Source organism: Quercus suber, unplaced genomic scaffold (assembly GCF_002906115.3).
Source record: "Quercus suber isolate HL8 unplaced genomic scaffold, Cork oak 2.0 scaffold_304, whole genome shotgun sequence".
Lineage (NCBI taxonomy): Eukaryota > Viridiplantae > Streptophyta > Magnoliopsida > Fagales > Fagaceae > Quercus > Quercus suber.
The window spans coordinates 651,772-668,660 of record NW_027069760.1 but is presented as its reverse complement, the minus strand read 5'-3'; the positions used below and the strand labels follow the sequence as shown (position 1 = coordinate 668,660).

Genomic DNA, 16,889 nt, shown 5'->3' with positions numbered 1-16,889 from the left:
CACCAAATCCCAATATTCCCACATCCCAAACCTCATCACAACTGTATATTCAAAGCCTCGTCACAACCATACTCTCGTACTCAAAAAGTTTGATACTCTTATCTTCTTGTTAAACTCTGATATACTCTCATCTTGTCTCTCTTATCTCCTCTCTCTCTCTCTGCTTTGTTCAACTCCAAGGATGCCTCTTCGGGTCTACTACTCTATGTAAATTTCTTGCAACTATCTCATCTTATCTTTTAATTTCTGTTCTCATCATCAGTCTCTTCTTCATCTTTAATTTTTTTTTCTTCACAAAATTAATAACATTGATATATGGATTGTATTTTATTTAAATAAAAATTATGTTTATTTTTAGACAGGTATGGGGCAAAATGATGAAGTAATTTAAGATTTTTCAAATTATTTAGGATATTTTCAATTTTTTATAATTTTTTTCAAAAATTTTGGGACCGCCAAGGCCCTCTGGGTCCTCAAGTGGCTCCAACAGACACTTATTTGAAAACAATTTTGACATATATTTTGTAAATTGTTTTTAGTGTTAATGGTTGTTATGGTTCTAAAGTCACTTACTTCTAACCAAAATAAAAAATTTGGAATTTTGAATTCTTAGAGCATTCACATCAAATTTTTCCCTCTAAATCATTTTCCTTTTAATTATTATAATGTCGTTTGTACTTTTTCTTAAAATACTAGTGCAAAAGTTGTAAAACCATGTTGTTATCTACTTATTTTATAGTTTAGGAAAGAGTACAGAGGAGTAACTATTATGAGAAATGCTAGAGACCTCAACATTTCACACAATTTGCCACAATTTGCCACGTGACGAGTTGAGTGATATATTGCTCAACTATTATTGGTTCTTAAATTATGTACTACTAGATTTTAGCACTTGTTTACATATAGAAAGGTTCAACAATAGTGATTATGAATTGATTTTATGTAGGTGAGTAGGGTGGTCATCTTGACTTTCTCACTAAATATTATGAATAAGTCACTTAATACTAAATATAAGAAAATCAAATTAAACACTGGTGTAAAATTAGACTTCAATTAAAAACTAATTTGAATTTGATTTGGATTCTAATTGTCCTTCAAGAGTTTAATACATTGTATATGATATATGACTAGAGTTTCATTTCATCCTTAAATTATTTTTTATGTCAATTTAGACTATTTATTCCCCATTTTTTTAATTGTTTAATGTATCTTTGACTATCACTTCCATCAAAATTAACAGCCAAAATCACACTAATTGTGTTTTCATTGAGTTTTGTACCCTCGTATTATTAACAATTATAATCAAGTATAGACGAATCACTCAAGTGTAAAGCAATTTCATAATAGTAATTTAATTTTTAAAAGAAAGATAGTGACAAAAATATCATAGTTTTTTACAAAAATTTAAACAATAATGACACAATTAAAATAATTAAAAAGATTATAAAGTGAACTTTAAACATTTCAAAATTGAGAGGAGAAAAATCATATTATTGAATTATTATATATATATATATATTTTTTTTTTATATAAGATAAAAATTCTACTATAGTCTAATCTAAGTGTATATGTGTGTGAAGTTCTCTCTTGGAGACTTGAATCCTGACTCTTGTCCTCCACACCCACACCTCACAAGCACTTATATTTGTAGAGTGACCATCACACTAAGATTATGCGGTGGTATTAAATTTTGTTTTTATGTGGCGGCTCTTCAAGAATCTTAGAACTTTTCGGCTACTTTTTCGTAATTAATATGTTTGATCTTCGTCCTTAATCATGACTTAAATAAACTAATACAAATCCAAAGATCAAAGTCATTCAATAGATATCCATAAATACGTAAGACATGAGACATGTTTGTAAAAATAGAAAGTCATATGTTTGAATTTACTTTGTTTGAAAACTTTGCCAACTGCTGACAAGGCTGGCGCAAAAAGTTGATAAGCCCACCTTTTTCAATAAGATAACTTTTAATTACTTGTGCTTATTGGTTAGTGAAGTGATAAGTTATTCAACATAAGGCTTGCTAGAATTGGGGAATACCAACTATTGCTTTTCATGTTCGACTCTCTTTTTGGAAAGGCAATGCTATTTTCATATCAATTTTGATTTCTTCTTCCATTAATATAGGATATTTGATGAGATTTATATTTCATAATTTGGGTAAGAACTCAGCTTTTAGATACCAAACCATAATAATGATTAAATTCTAGAACTTTTTTTTATATAGTATATATATATATATTCCACTAGTGGTACCAAAAAAAATTACAAATACAATTTAAGAAGTTAAAAATAAATAAATAAATAAAAGAACCTTTTGATCTGATAAGTATATAACAAAAATTTTATCTATCAAACTTGAACGGTTTTAGACCCCTTAAAACAACCAGATTGGTTAGCCTAGATTAATTAGCCAAGTTGTTACTTAGTCAAATTATGCAATTCTAGGTTCAAGCAATCAAATAATCATATCAAAATAATAAAGTAGCGGAATAATAAAAGACACAATGATATGATCATCCAGGAAACCACACGGTAAAAACCTGGGGAGGATTTGACCTAGCTATCCTCAAGGTAAACCTGAATCCACTATGCGAAAGAATCGAAGTTCATACAGAAGGACTACAAGCTCCCCGCTCGACTTCCTAATGCTACCCACCAGTAGAACTTACTGACACGACCACGTGCAAGCTTCGAATCCACGGACTCCTTCTTTCTTGGATTCTTCAATCAGCTACAAGCACCCACGCTTGATATTCTTTAAGTTTCAATGGTAACAACCAAGTTGATCATCAAGATATTGATACTATCTCTAACTTGAAAACCCTAAGTTTTGTGTAAAGGAAAGCTCCTCTAGATCTCACAAGAGATTTACACAAAACAGCAATGTATGAGCAACAATACAACTGGAGCAACTCTAAAAACGTGGCTAGGATTTTACCTTATATACCTAGGGCAAAAACTTAAAACCCTAAATGTTTAATGAGTTAGGGCTGAGTTGGAAATTCTGTAGAAAACGCAATCTGGTCGATTTTCGATCGATCGAATCTATTCTTCGATCGATCGAGCCAGACCGGAATGCCCCAATGCATCTGCAGTCTCTCGATTCCAACTTTACAATAATTAAACAACTTTGAGCACACTATAACAAGACTAAACATATTGTTTTGATCATGGTTTGCCAATATTACACATTAGAATTCTAAATACATAAATTCCTAAACCTTTAGAACCTAACAAAACTTATATTTGGCATAAACAATGTAAATTAACAAACATATAAAGTGAAAATACATAACTATTATTAAGTGATGAAAAGTTTCGCATATATAATTCAAATTCAAGATCCAAAAACCTATAAATTAAAAAAAAAAATAAAATTGACAAGTTGGTATTATTTTTGGACTTGAGTACTTGAAGAAGTGGATTTTATACATTAGCTATGTGACTCAGAAAGAAGAAATCTAGTGACAAAAAGAAGAATGAAGAATGAAGGAAGACGGTTTATAGTTATGCATTAACTATGTTAGAGAAAATTTTTAAGGTGGTTATATGGTCATGGTAATTATATGAGTCATCAATAACTATATTTATATTTAAATATTTGGAATATGTATATATATATATAGTATGTAATTTTGATTAAACAAATATAAGTGACGTTAAACTTTTCCAAGTGACCATTCACTTTTTAGTCAAAGTTTGTACACTTAAGAAAAGAAATAGATTTATATGTATAATCTATATTGACAGCTTTAATTGAGATTGGAGGGTCAAAAAATTTTCCCACGCAAAGCCATATATATAAACTAATGAAATTTTCAAACTTTAGTTGAATTCATTGTAGGCCTTACCATGTCTGCTGAGTGATGACACACCATGATATGAAAGATACCAAAAACAACTCTTCCTTCTAGGAAAGGAATTTGGACTCGAAGTCTCGAAACACGTTACATCCAAAAGAGTATTTATTTTAGTTTATTAATCATGGCATTGTTTATAATTTATAGTTAAAAACAAAAGATATTGACAATATATGAAACACGTTACATCCAAAAGAGTATTTATTTTATTTTAACAAGGACCTTCCAAAATAGGTGGCATTTTGATTAAATATTCTTGTATTTAATTTGCTGTTATGAAAATTTGCTCGATATTTACTGATGGACTCTAAATCTTATATGAATTGATCACTAACTTCGGCTCATACAAGTATACAAGTAGTTCTTATTTTGATTGGTCCAAAAGCTAGATAATTAATTTTTTCAACAATTTAAATCTTTGATCCTTTTCCATAGTATAAGTGTCTAGAGATAAAAGAATATTGAGAGAGAGAGAGAGAGAGAGAGAGAGATTATCTACCTTGGATAAAAGAATTAACTATAAGTTAGAGAGAGAGTTTATCTACCTTGGATAAAAGAATCGATTATAACTTACAAATGGACGTGGTAATGAATGTGATTGGTGGATTTTAACAACAATCTTATAACTTTTTTTTATAAGCAAATTTAAATTTTATCAAACGGAATGAAAAGAAATTAAATTATTTAAAAGAGCATGTTCTAAACAACAAAGGCTATATTCAATCCAAATAACAATCTTATAACTAAATATTTGAATTGTTCCTACGACTTCTTGTATATACATATGATTGTTTTATTGTCCTCTCACCCCTGCAATTCAACAACCTTATAACTGAATATTTGAATTCTTTCTAAGAATTTTTGTATATACATATGACTATGTCCTCCAAGTCTTGTAATTGGTGGGCTTTAACAACTTTGTAACTGAATATTTGAATTGTTTCTACTTTCTAGAACTTTTTGTATACATATATGACTATGTCCTCCCACCTTGCTATAATTGGTGGACTACACCTTTATAATTGAATATTTGAATTATTTTTAGGAATTTTTGTATATACATATTCCTAGTTTGAACTTACCAGCCCGACATAGAAGAGCACAAATTGAAAAGCTTATCACATTTTATAAGTAAACCAACCTAACACCAAAAAAAATGGTTAAAAGGCTTCCCTACATAGCAAACTCACTTATTTTTAGCTAACAAATCTTATCCCATTGTTCTGTCACACGTTTTCACAACATTTCACTGCACTCTCTTTTTCCTTTTATATATTCTTCTATTCGCACGGAGCTATATCCTAATCTTCTACTCTCTTTTCGTTCTCCTCCATTTACTTGGTTTTTTCTTAGTTTCAAAATCGGGGTTTTTGCTATAAGCCCAAATTTTATATACTTAGGAGAATAGGGAAAGAAAAAGATTGAATTCTACGTGCTTTTCAAAAGCAGTCAAAGGAGTGCTGATACTATAAAATTTTGCAGGTATGTTACTGTACTCTTAACATTTTTAGATTGATTTATTTTAAAGAATCAAATTGGATGTTTAAACTTTATGTATTTAGCCATTATGCATGCAGCGTGTACGTATATAAACTTGGGTTTTTGTTGTCCACAAGCCATTGTTTCGTGTTTGTCTATCTTAATAAGTGGCAAAAATTATCGCTAATTTGTAGAAGCATTTACGACTTTTAAAGACAACAATTTTATACCTACTAATGTAATAAGGGGAAGAGCGAGAGACATAAATTCTTCTCAACACTCTATTGGTTTCTTCTTATTGGAACAAGGAAAAATTATTCTAGTGCTTTCATTAATAAGACTTTGATTTTATTGGCACAATCAAGGTAGTGGATTAGGTCAGATTACGAAATTAGTAAATCTCATTATGAAGATTTGGTTGAAAACACACGGAGGCATGACAAAAGAAGAGAGTTTTGTCATGGTGTAAGGTAAACTATAATAGAAAGGGAAATGCTAACGAGTGTCTTTAAGGCACTCGTTAATAATCTATTAAAGAAAATTTTTATGAGAAATGAAAAAAGAAAGTAATTAATATTTTGACAGTTTTTTTCATTTTTCATAAAAGTGGTATCAAAACTTTTTAAAAATGAATTATTAATGAGTACCCTAAGGACACTCATTAGCATGACTCTAATAAAAATTAGAATCTTTTCCATTGTTCACTCCATTTGTTTCTAGAAAAGAACCTTTATAAAGAGAAAACATAGAGGAAAAGTGGATCTTCTAGATACCATGTATAAGAAATAAATAAATATTACATATATATATACACACATGTGTGTGTGCACATGTTTGTTATTTTTCATTTAATTTAATTTATTATTATTATATATATAACTTTGCCTTGGATTATTTTATTTATTTATTTTTTTGTGTGTCTTCGCCACTACATACAGTGAAGAGCCAAGAATTTAGATCAGGGGAGCAAGATTAAAAGACAAGATTGAAAGTAAAAAAATAATCTAAAAATATTAATCAATATTAATAACAAAATAAATAAATTATTATATAATAATGTAATTGTCATACAAAATTTAATATAAAATGTAAACTTTAATTTATTTTTTAAAATCTAGCTTATTTTACTTAATTGCCCTCGATAATTTTTCATATTTTGAAACCGCTGCATGATTTCTTCACACTCAATAGTCTTGAATATATCTTTCTCAATATATTTGACTAAGTAATCATTTATCCACTGATCTCTTATTTGATTGTATAATAAATTTTTAATTATGTTCATTGCCGAAAAAGTTATTTCAACAATATTTGTTGTAACTAGTAAGATCAATGCCCAAGTTACTAATGAGTAAATGAATGGATATAAAAATTTTTATTTTTTAACTTTTTAATCTTACCAAGTGAAATCCATGGTTTTATATTATAGTTTACGTTTTTGTTTTTAAAAGTCTATCAAGCTACCGTGTAGCCCACAATGTAGAGATTTTTTTTTTAATCATTATAAGTGGGACCTATTGGTTTTATATATTAGAATGGTAGTAGGAGAAGTCTATTGAGAAAATGTACCGTGAATTGATAATATTTTTTTTTTTTTTTTTTTTTGTCATTTGGTAAGGGGGGCAAATAAGGCATTTTAGGCCATTATAATATTATTAGCAAAAAAATTTTGAAAGTTCATAAGGGCACCTCCCCCTCCCTCCCTCCGCCCGACTGCATATGCATGCAACAAAGAAATGCACATCAATGAGATATCACTGTTGTTGCATTTTTTATTTTTTCAAAAAAAAAAAAAAATTTCCATTTAAATGTATGTCAACTGACACATAAGAAATGCACATTAATGAGATAACACTGTTGTTGCATTTTTTATTTTTCAAAAAAAAAAAAGAAAAAGAAAAAGAAATCTATTGCCATTTAAATGTCATGTTATTGCATGTCATGTTATTCATCAAATATCACTATTAATATATTTTAGTGGTCGTGTTTTTTTCTTTTGCTTAGAAAAATTTGGACGTGAAACAAACTAAACTCGACCTCTCTAGACTGATAGAAGGTCTGGAATCTTGGACCTGAGCTCATTCCAAAGCTCAAGTATGTTGACAATATAGAATAAAACAACAAATGTCCTCACGTGCTTTGAATTCAAAGAAAGAGTGTAAGTTACTTATTCTAACTCTAAAGAATTACCCTTCTTAAACATTGGAAAGCATCAGAGATAAAAAAGACTTTAACTAAGTTTGCTGCAGAAGCTGGACCAAATATATATGTACTACCAACTGTGATCTCCTCGGCGAAAAAGGGGCAAAGATTGTGGAAAAGTTAGAAGATTTTAGTGCTGACTGATGGATGAATGCAATTATGTTGTTCTTCCAAGTCCACTATGATCCTGGCATTCAATCTTTTCATGACATAATATGTTGCAGCACCATCGGGTCCACTTGTTTGCTTTTCAAGAAAAAAGAGCTTGAAGGGCCTGTTGTGTTAGCAGCTGCAGGCAAATGCACTCTTGTGTTTATGTTGTGTTGTAAGCATATATGTCATGAAATATATATATGACCTGACTGTTGACATGTGATGAGAATCTTTTTGCTTGATGATGTTTGTAGAAGGGAAAAAAAGGGATTTGACATTTTAGATGGACTGTCATAGTTTTTGTATGGTGATTGTAGGGGCTTAGTAGCCATGACTTTAGGGTTTCTGTGACCTTTCAAACGCAACCTAGGTCAGATGAACAAGTTCAGGCCCTCCAAGACAACCACAAGCATCGCGTCAAAAAATTTAAAACCACAACTTATTCCACATAAACCACAACTTATTCTACCTACTTTGCCATGAACTTTTTTATGTGACTGGTTTTGAATGGTGAGTTTATGTGAAAGTGATAGATGGTAAGATATAGAATATCTAGAAATCCAACTCACATGAAATTCTATTTCAAGTTGGAATAGGAGTTTGTTCCCAAGTGTTGGTACTCATATTCCTAATAGAAATAGGTGAAGGGTTTGTAAGTAAAAGAATTCTATTCCTGATATAGGAATAGTGAGGTGGTAGGTTATAAGGGATGTGCATGTGTTTTTAAGAAAATAGATTGAGAGAGAAACGTATAAGAGTGAAGTTGACTGAAAGAAAAAGATTAGTGCTTTATGTGGCATTAAAAGGAAAAAAATATGTGTATTTTCTTTTGTTCAAAAAACAATCTATCAAGTAAAATAGTTGCAGCAAAGTATGCGAAATAGTTAATGTTCTAGAATTATTGACATCGCCCACCAAATAGGTCGTCGGCTGTCAAACTGAACTAGAGTGTCCATCTCCAAAGAAGTGCTACCCAGTTAACAAGTCACTCACCTAACATTTGTTGTGCTTCAATAACCTTACATCACATTAAATGTGATGCAACCCATCCCCTTGAGATGAATCACTCAACATTATCCCCAGCTATTCCGTTTATTGAGGTGACATGCATCCTATCTTATAAAAAACTTGAATTCATGGGATGGTTTAGGTGGGAAAAGTCCAAGATCTCAGGGCTATATATATATATATATAGGGGGGCCACAGTCCCTATCAAAGGTACGATGAGTAAACTTTGAAGATTTTATTTATCATTCTTTAAAATTGAAATCAGAACATTAGCTTAACCATTGGAGTGATTTCGGCCAACCCATTTTGAGAAGGCCCAACTCACGAAGAAGGTTTACTTTATCTTACAAGAACATACGAATTAAAATCTAAGCTGTCAGTTATCCCCTCTCATGTGGATTCCTTAATCTTAAGTAAGAGAATTATTAGATGTATTGGAATTTTAGGATTGTGAGTTTATATGCCTGAGATTTGTGAATTAGTTTGTGATTTTGAGAAATTTTGTTTATTTTTGAAAGGTTTATGAATGTTGTGTGTAAGTATGTGATTTTGGATTGTGAAATTTGATTGGGAGCAATTGTAATTCATTGTGTTGCCCATCGACTTAATCTTGGAGTTGGCCAAACCACGTTAACTATTGATGCCGCTTGTGGTTGATTTATTTTAGTGTTCCTGCAAATGCATTTTCGCTAACTCCAAATCACAATTCTTTTTGAAGACTAAAATGACTTATTTATTTATTTTAAATATCAAGGATTGAAATACAACATGGACCAATTTCGAAGTACCAAATGTGTATTTTGGTAAAAGGAAAAAAAGAAAAAAAAGAAAAAAAAGCCCACTTCAACACTCGGTTAGCCACATAAGAGTCAATGAGAAATATATCTTACGATAGATGGGGGAAACTGATGTATAGTTACAAAGGGTGAATGGCTTGGATTTGACTCATAGTTTACTACAAAAACAATGGTAATTATTAGGTAAAAGAAATGATAATGTTAGTTAGGCATGTGAAGCTACTTTCCACAACCAGATATTACTCCCCCAAATGAAGCCAAAGAGAAATTATGAAAAAAAAGGATAATAGTTAATAGTAACATGAACTACTTTTGTTAATTTCTTTTTAGTCAATAAAACACAACCATTAAAGTGTACTGCCACCGATATTAGAAAAAAAAATCGGTGTTTTGTTATTATTTATTTGATTTTTTTTTTTTTGTAGAATAAAATCTCACCAAAACAATGACATAATTTGAACAGGTCAATGTCAAGACAGCTTATCGAGGTCACTCTCTCTTTAAGTAAGAAACAGATATGCATGCATTGCATATCCCCAGTCATTGCCAATACGATATATGCATATACGATTGTATTCTATGTTCTTACACGTTTCTTTCTCACTTCCTTATTTTCTCCTTGAATCTAGGTCTATCCCTCGTCATATGAAATCCTAGCCATCCATTGTTTCTTGCTATACTCTATATATACACATACAACTCACTGCTTTCCATTCATATATAACTCTAATTTGTAGCTCTTTAGCTTCCTCCATAGGACTACTTACTTGCTCATTAACACTTTCCAATTCTTTCTTTTTGGTTCTCTCTTGGTTTGCAGTTTGAATTTTATAATTCTAGCTAGCGAGGGTGTGCACCAATGGCTTGCAACAAGGTTAGTGACACTTGTCTAGTTTCCATGAAAATGCATATGACATGCATACAAACAAATCTCTTTTCATAACATTTTACTTGCTATTAATTAATGTTTAGATTCAATTACTTTTCGTTCATTGATTAATATTATTGTTCTATTTCTTAGAATATTCACAAGTGAATGGTGTGCTTAGTCAAGTGTTGACATCCCACGTAGAATACTAATGATAAGAATAAATTATTAACCAGCTAATAAACTTGTGTCACCAGCTTCATAGCCCATTCCATGGTCTTCATCTATCACTAATGGAAAATGGCAAATCTATCATGAAATTGGACATTCCTTTAGAACGAAGGACCTTTTTCCTTTTTTTTTTTCCTTCCTAAGGAGGGTGGAGGGATATAATATAAAGAGAGGAGAGTAAGACGTGCAGTTTGTCCATAAAAGATGTGAAAGTTTTAAAAAGTTGTACATAAACTAAATAAATTGAATAAGCTAAAAACAAGTTTCTGCATACATACTTTTATATGTCTTTGCCTAACAGACCGAAGCTTTTTATTTTCATTTAAAATTTTTTTAATGCATTCTCACATTTTTTATATTTTTTTTATTTTTATCTACAAGGATTGGTGGATCCTAGCATGCAAAACATGCAATACACACACACATGATATAGTTTTTTCAACTTATGGTATTTACTCTATAAAAATTGTTTTTTATTTATTTATTATTATTATTTTTTAATCATAACAAAACATGCATGTTGAATCCGGTTGGTTCTTCCTAGTTTTCAATCCTAGGGAAAAAAAAGTATGACCCACTGAAAACCTGAAATGGTTTTCTCTCCTTTTACTTCTTTATTTCTTTCTATTATTTTTCTATTTACCTTCTTAGATTTTTAACTTATTTTTCCTTTTATCACCATAACAAAACATGCACGTTAAATCCGGTTGGTTCTTCCTAGTTTTCAATTCTAGGAAAAGAAAAGAAAAAGGTATGACCCACTAAACCTGAAATTTGGTTTTCTCTTCTTTTACTTCATCTTTTTCTATTATTTTCTATTTACTTTTTTGGCTATTTAGGGACATTTGGTAACGTTGTTTTAATAATATTATTTGTATTTTTTGAAAATACGCATGGGTGAAAAAGTATGTAGAAATACGTATAATGTTATTTAAAAACTGAAAATTATTGCTCAAAATCACATACTAAATGGCCCCTTAACTTCTTCTTCTTCTTTTTTTTTTTCTTTTTTTTTTTTTCCAATTTAAACGACTATATAGATGCATCTTTTTCCATATAATTATTACCAGTCACGTGCTTTATTTACAAAACTTAGTTCTTAATAATTATTTAAATAACTTAATAAAAAAATATGATTAAAATACATATATAATGGAAGATTTCTTCAAACTAATTTGAAGAAATTTTTTGATCAACTAACCCTTACCAACACTAGTGATGAATTTTTAATTATTTCATTTTAAGGGAAAAGAATAAAAATAAGATTCCTTCAAAGTTCAAATACTTGTGAAAAAAAAATACTTATTTGATTGTAAATTTGATCTTATGGTTAAATGGATATATAATGAAAACAAAGTTATATTTTCAAGGGCAATTAAATTCAACCATCTATAATTTATTGACTAATGAAATCATATGGTCAAATTTAATTAGATATATAACCAAAAATAATATAGGTATCAAACTGTATCTAATATTACTATAAGTTTTACCCGTTAGTATGTTCTAGAGTCTTGGACTGAAGAGTGTTCGTGCAAGTCAGAATTTAGGACCACTACCTTAAATGATTACATTAGACTTGGTTGGAGTATATCTCATAAACTTGGGTTTGAGACTGGTCAATTATTGTTATTATTTTTTTGGCTCTTATGGGACTCGTGTTAATGCTTTACCTATAAGTTTAATATATATTTTTTCATAATTATGATTAATATATAATAAAAGTGATATAAGTAAAATATTTGTAAAAGCTCATGTGAAAGCGAGTTTATAAAACTTATATATCTTTTAACAAGTTGTGAAAAAGTTTGTAAAAAAAAAAAAAAAGTAAGCTTATAGAATAAATAGCTTACTTCATTCATTTTGGTATGAGGATATAATTCAATGCTCTAGCAAGGGTTTCTCTGTCTGAGTCAATATTATTAAAAGATTTATTTCGCTATAACTTTCAGGTTGAAGTGAATGGAAAGATGGGAAAAGGGCAAGCGGTTTGTACACTTGATGGAACTGTTGATTATCATGGCCGCCCTGCAATCCGAGAGAGAAGTGGTACTTGGTTTGCTGGAATTTTGCTCCTAGGTAATTTTCTATGTTAGAGTTATCACAAATATATATAGAGTAATTTGGATTTCAAAATATGTACTTTTGTATATTAGTTCATGTTAAAAGGAATTATCAGTTCATGCAAATTTTAACAAAACTTAGAATTGAAACCATATGAAAAGTGCATGTGATAAGACTTATCTGATCTCTTGGTAATGTTCAGTTTTATAATGAGTGACAAGAAAATTCTTTAAAACCTTTCATTTATATGTTTGTTTGTTTTTCTTTGGAGTGATGCATTAAAACTTTCAAGAGGCAATAGGAGAAAAATTGTGAAAAGAAATGATGCAAACATAAGAAAGTAACAGTTTAAGGTAAAAATGAAAGCTAGCTAATTTCTTTTTGCACATCTTCACAGCCACCAAATACCCATAGTTTCCAACTTTTCAAAGCAAGCTAAGGATAGTTCCTTTAATTATAAATGGCACAAATATCACATCCACCGCCAACGCTACAAGTACATAATATATACCTATAATTGCTCTTATTATATTATATCATGCCATTAAAAACCTTTTTTCTTTAATCAACAAGTACATATATTTGATCATTGTACTTTGTGTATAAGTACTATAGCAGACCCATCTTTATGAGACATATAAAACTGCACGTTTCCTTAATCAATGTCTAGTATTATTAACAATCATGAAAGATAATAAAGCTAACTTGTCTTTTGTTGTATTGGAAAATAATTATTCAGTTAATCAAGGGCTGGCTACATTGGCATTCTTTGGAGTTGGAGTGAACTTGGTTTTGTTTTTGACAAGGGTGATGGGTCAAGACAATGCTGATGCAGCTAACAATGTCAGCAAATGGACAGGAACGGTCTATCTTTTCTCTCTCGTTGGCGCCTTCCTTAGTGATTCTTACTGGGGAAGGTACAAGACTTGTGCCATCTTCCAAGCCATCTTTGTCATTGTAAGTTTGCAGCATTTGATGGATTCAAATGCTATTCCACAGACCCATGGACTCACTAGCAGACAATGTTTTCAGCTGCCAATTAACATACATTTAGTCTCTAGAAGTCTAGACATTTCTCAGAAAGTGCAAATCTTGAACTGATCATATATTTATGTGTATCTAACAGGGTCTGGTATCACTATCTTTATCAACTTACATTTTCTTACTCAAGCCTAAAGGCTGTGGTGATGAAAAAACTCTTTGTGGATCCCATTCATCCTTCCAGTCAACATTTTTCTACCTCTCCATATACCTAGTTGCCCTAGGAAATGGAGGATACCAACCTAATATAGCTACATTTGGGGCAGATCAGTTTGATGAAGAGGATCCTAATGAAGGGTGCTCAAAAATATCCTTCTTTAGCTACTTTTACCTGGCTTTGAACCTTGGATCTCTCTTTTCGAATTCTTTTTTGAGTTATTTTGAGAATGAAGGAATGTGGGCTCTTGGATTTTGGACCTCAGCTGGCTCTGCTGCTCTAGCATTGGTCTTGTTTCTTTGTGGAACCCCAAGGTACAGATATTTTGAACCTAAAGGCAACCCTATCTCTCGGTTTTCCCAAGTACTGGTGGCTGCAGCAAGAAAATTGAAGGTTGAGAAGATGCCAAGTGGAGAAGATTTGTTTGAGTTGGAAGCAAAGATATATGAAAAGAATGGGGATAGAAAGCTACTCCACACTCAAGGATTGAAGTAAGTTCATATCCCTCTTAAACATTTAAATTACTTGTTAGAAAAATACAAGATAATGAAGATATAACTTCAATACCATGTTAGAAGAAGAAAATATTAAGAGAGAGAGAGAGAGAGAGAGAATACAATTAGCACATTGAGAGTATTTATAGTAAACAAACCATTGGAATACAATATTGTAGTATAGTTAGGATTACATGTATAACAAGTTACAAGTAGGATTTGTATTTCTAGTACAATGAATTTAACGAACTTAGGCCTTGATTTCTTTAGTAATATAATGAATACTTAATTAGATAAAGAAATGTTAATGTTGCTGATAGTTGTCTCCTAAGTCCTATGCTTACAAATATGGTGAAGACATTTTTGGACAAACGCATAGGTGATAAATTAGTCTTTGCTCAATTAAAAGGAAGAACTAGCACTTCTGATACAAAAATTTACTTTCACTTTTTTCCCCTTTAGGTTGTATACATACTCTTCGATGAATTAAGGGTACCTAGTTTGACATTCGCCTGGCTATGTACTGATTCATTCATTTAGACAAAGCATGTTAGACTTTATGAACAGTCAAGATAAAATACTAAATGGTGTTTCTATTCACCTCTTTAGATTCTTGGATAGAGCAGCCGTAATCACATCAGAGGAATCCAACCAGATTGACAAGGATACTAATGATCCATGGCACCTTTGCACCGTCACACAAGTCGAAGAAGTGAAATGCATTCTAAGACTTATTCCAATTTGGCTATGCACAATATTGTATTCAGTAGTATTCACTCAAATGGCATCTCTCTTTGTGGAGCAAGGTGCAGCTATGAAAACCACCGTTTCGAGTTTCAACCTTCCTCCTGCAAGCATGTCTTGTTTTGACATATTCAGTGTAGTAGCATTCATTTTCATTTACAGGCGGATTCTTGACCCTTATGTTGCCTTGAGAAAGAAAAATGCTACAGGAATCACCGAACTTCAGAGGATGGGAATTGGTCTTATAATAGCAATATTGGCAATGGTTGCAGCTGGGGTTGTGGAGTCTTTCAGATTAAACTATGCAAAAGAAAGTTGCCCCAATTGTGAAGGCTCAAGTTCCTTGAGCATCTTTTGGCAAATTCCACAGTATGTACTTGTAGGAGCATCTGAGGTTTTCATGTACGTTGGTCAACTAGAATTCTTTAATAGCCAGGCTCCTGATGGATTAAAGTCCTTTGGAAGTGCACTATGCATGACATCAATATCACTAGGAAACTATGTGAGTAGTTTGCTAGTGATGATTGTCATGAGTTTCTCTGCTAGAGATGATATGCCTGGTTGGATCCCTGGTAACCTTAACAAAGGTCATCTGGAACGGTTCTACTACCTCTTAGCAGCTTTGACAACAGTTGATCTAATGGTCTACATTGTATGCGCCAGATGGTATAAGTACATCAAGTTTGAAGGAAAGAGTGGAGGTGGAGACAACAATGGCGGCAATGAGCTCTCTGAACTTAAAGTATAAGTACTGTGAAAACAAATGTATTAGTATTGGTCAATGTAAATTGCAGTGTATGATAATTAAAAGCTATAAAGAATAAAAAAATGTGTGAGATTGAGTGTGAATATTGCGATGAAGTTAGAGTAAACCCTAGCCTTTGCATTTCTCTATTGAGCATAGAGTTGTAATAGGTACAAGATGTAGTGGTGTAAATTCTCGTGCAAGCTTTAATGAAACTTCAAACAATCTTTTTGTAACTTTCTGTCCATTTCTGAAATATCCAAAAGCATATCTTAATATATAGTTGCCCAAGATCAAGAAAGATTACTTTTTTTTAGGCCAAGAGGTTGATAGTGAGATCTTGAATCGACTTATTGGTCTTATGGTTCCTCCATAATTTTCTCTGCTCTCTCTTTCTCCTCCATTGCTTTTCTCCAACTCAACTCCATTGCCTTTCTCTTAATTCCAATCTCACCACCATGCTCCTTGCCTCATCAACATGAACACTCCAGATCTTGTCTCATGATCATGAAGGTTGTTTTTCAACAAGAATCCACTACAAACAAGTATTAGTTGCTTTACTCAACAGTCTCAACTCATTAAACGGAAAATTATTCCTCAGACAACTATATATTTTAAAGTATTTGGCATATAAACAATAAAGACCCAAATTTTTTTATTTAATTATAAACCTAAATAATAGCGCAAGAAAATTCTTTTGAAGAATAAAAAACATAGAATAGAACAAGCTCTCTCAAAATCAAATACCCCCAGAAGGAAAAAGAAAAAAAAATTATTAACATAAATTTAAAAAGAATCAAAATAGAATTATATTATAAAAAAAAAAAGGAAAAATAATTTCAAGGCTTGTGTGTTTGTTAGAAGGCTCGATTAATTGATTAATAAACAGAAAGTATAAAATTTATTAAAAGAAAGAAAAGCAAGAGAGAAAACTCTTGAAGATGAACCGAAAAAGAAAGAGGATTTTCTTTTTCTGATCAGAACTGAATGAAGCTCGTGGGTTTTGTTTGGTTAAGCAAATTGAAACAGATACGGCTTT

The 16,889-nt window shown here is 31.2% G+C and overlaps 1 protein-coding gene across 1 annotated transcript; it reads left to right on the top strand.

The window, feature by feature from the left end:
- The first annotated feature begins 10,056 nt into the window (after nucleotides 1-10,056).
- On the top strand, nucleotides 10,057-16,086 carry LOC111989253 (protein NRT1/ PTR FAMILY 7.3). The gene is made up of 5 exons (XM_065782511.1): nucleotides 10,057-10,380; nucleotides 12,558-12,684; nucleotides 13,409-13,626; nucleotides 13,796-14,358; nucleotides 14,971-16,086. Exons 1-5 carry the CDS (start codon nucleotides 10,366-10,368, stop codon nucleotides 15,851-15,853), a joined length of 1,806 nt encoding a protein of 601 aa, XP_065638583.1. The 5' UTR covers nucleotides 10,057-10,365; the 3' UTR covers nucleotides 15,854-16,086.
- Nucleotides 16,087-16,889: the final 803 nt, after the last annotated feature.

Bases quoted from the DNA above. Each gene is read 5' to 3' on its own strand.
- LOC111989253 (XM_065782511.1), top strand. The intron at 12,685-13,408 runs GTAATTTTCTAT...ATAATTATTCAG, and splicing joins TGCTGGAATTTTGCTCCTAG to TTAATCAAGGGCTGGCTACA. The intron at 14,359-14,970 runs GTAAGTTCATAT...TCACCTCTTTAG, and splicing joins CTCCACACTCAAGGATTGAA to ATTCTTGGATAGAGCAGCCG.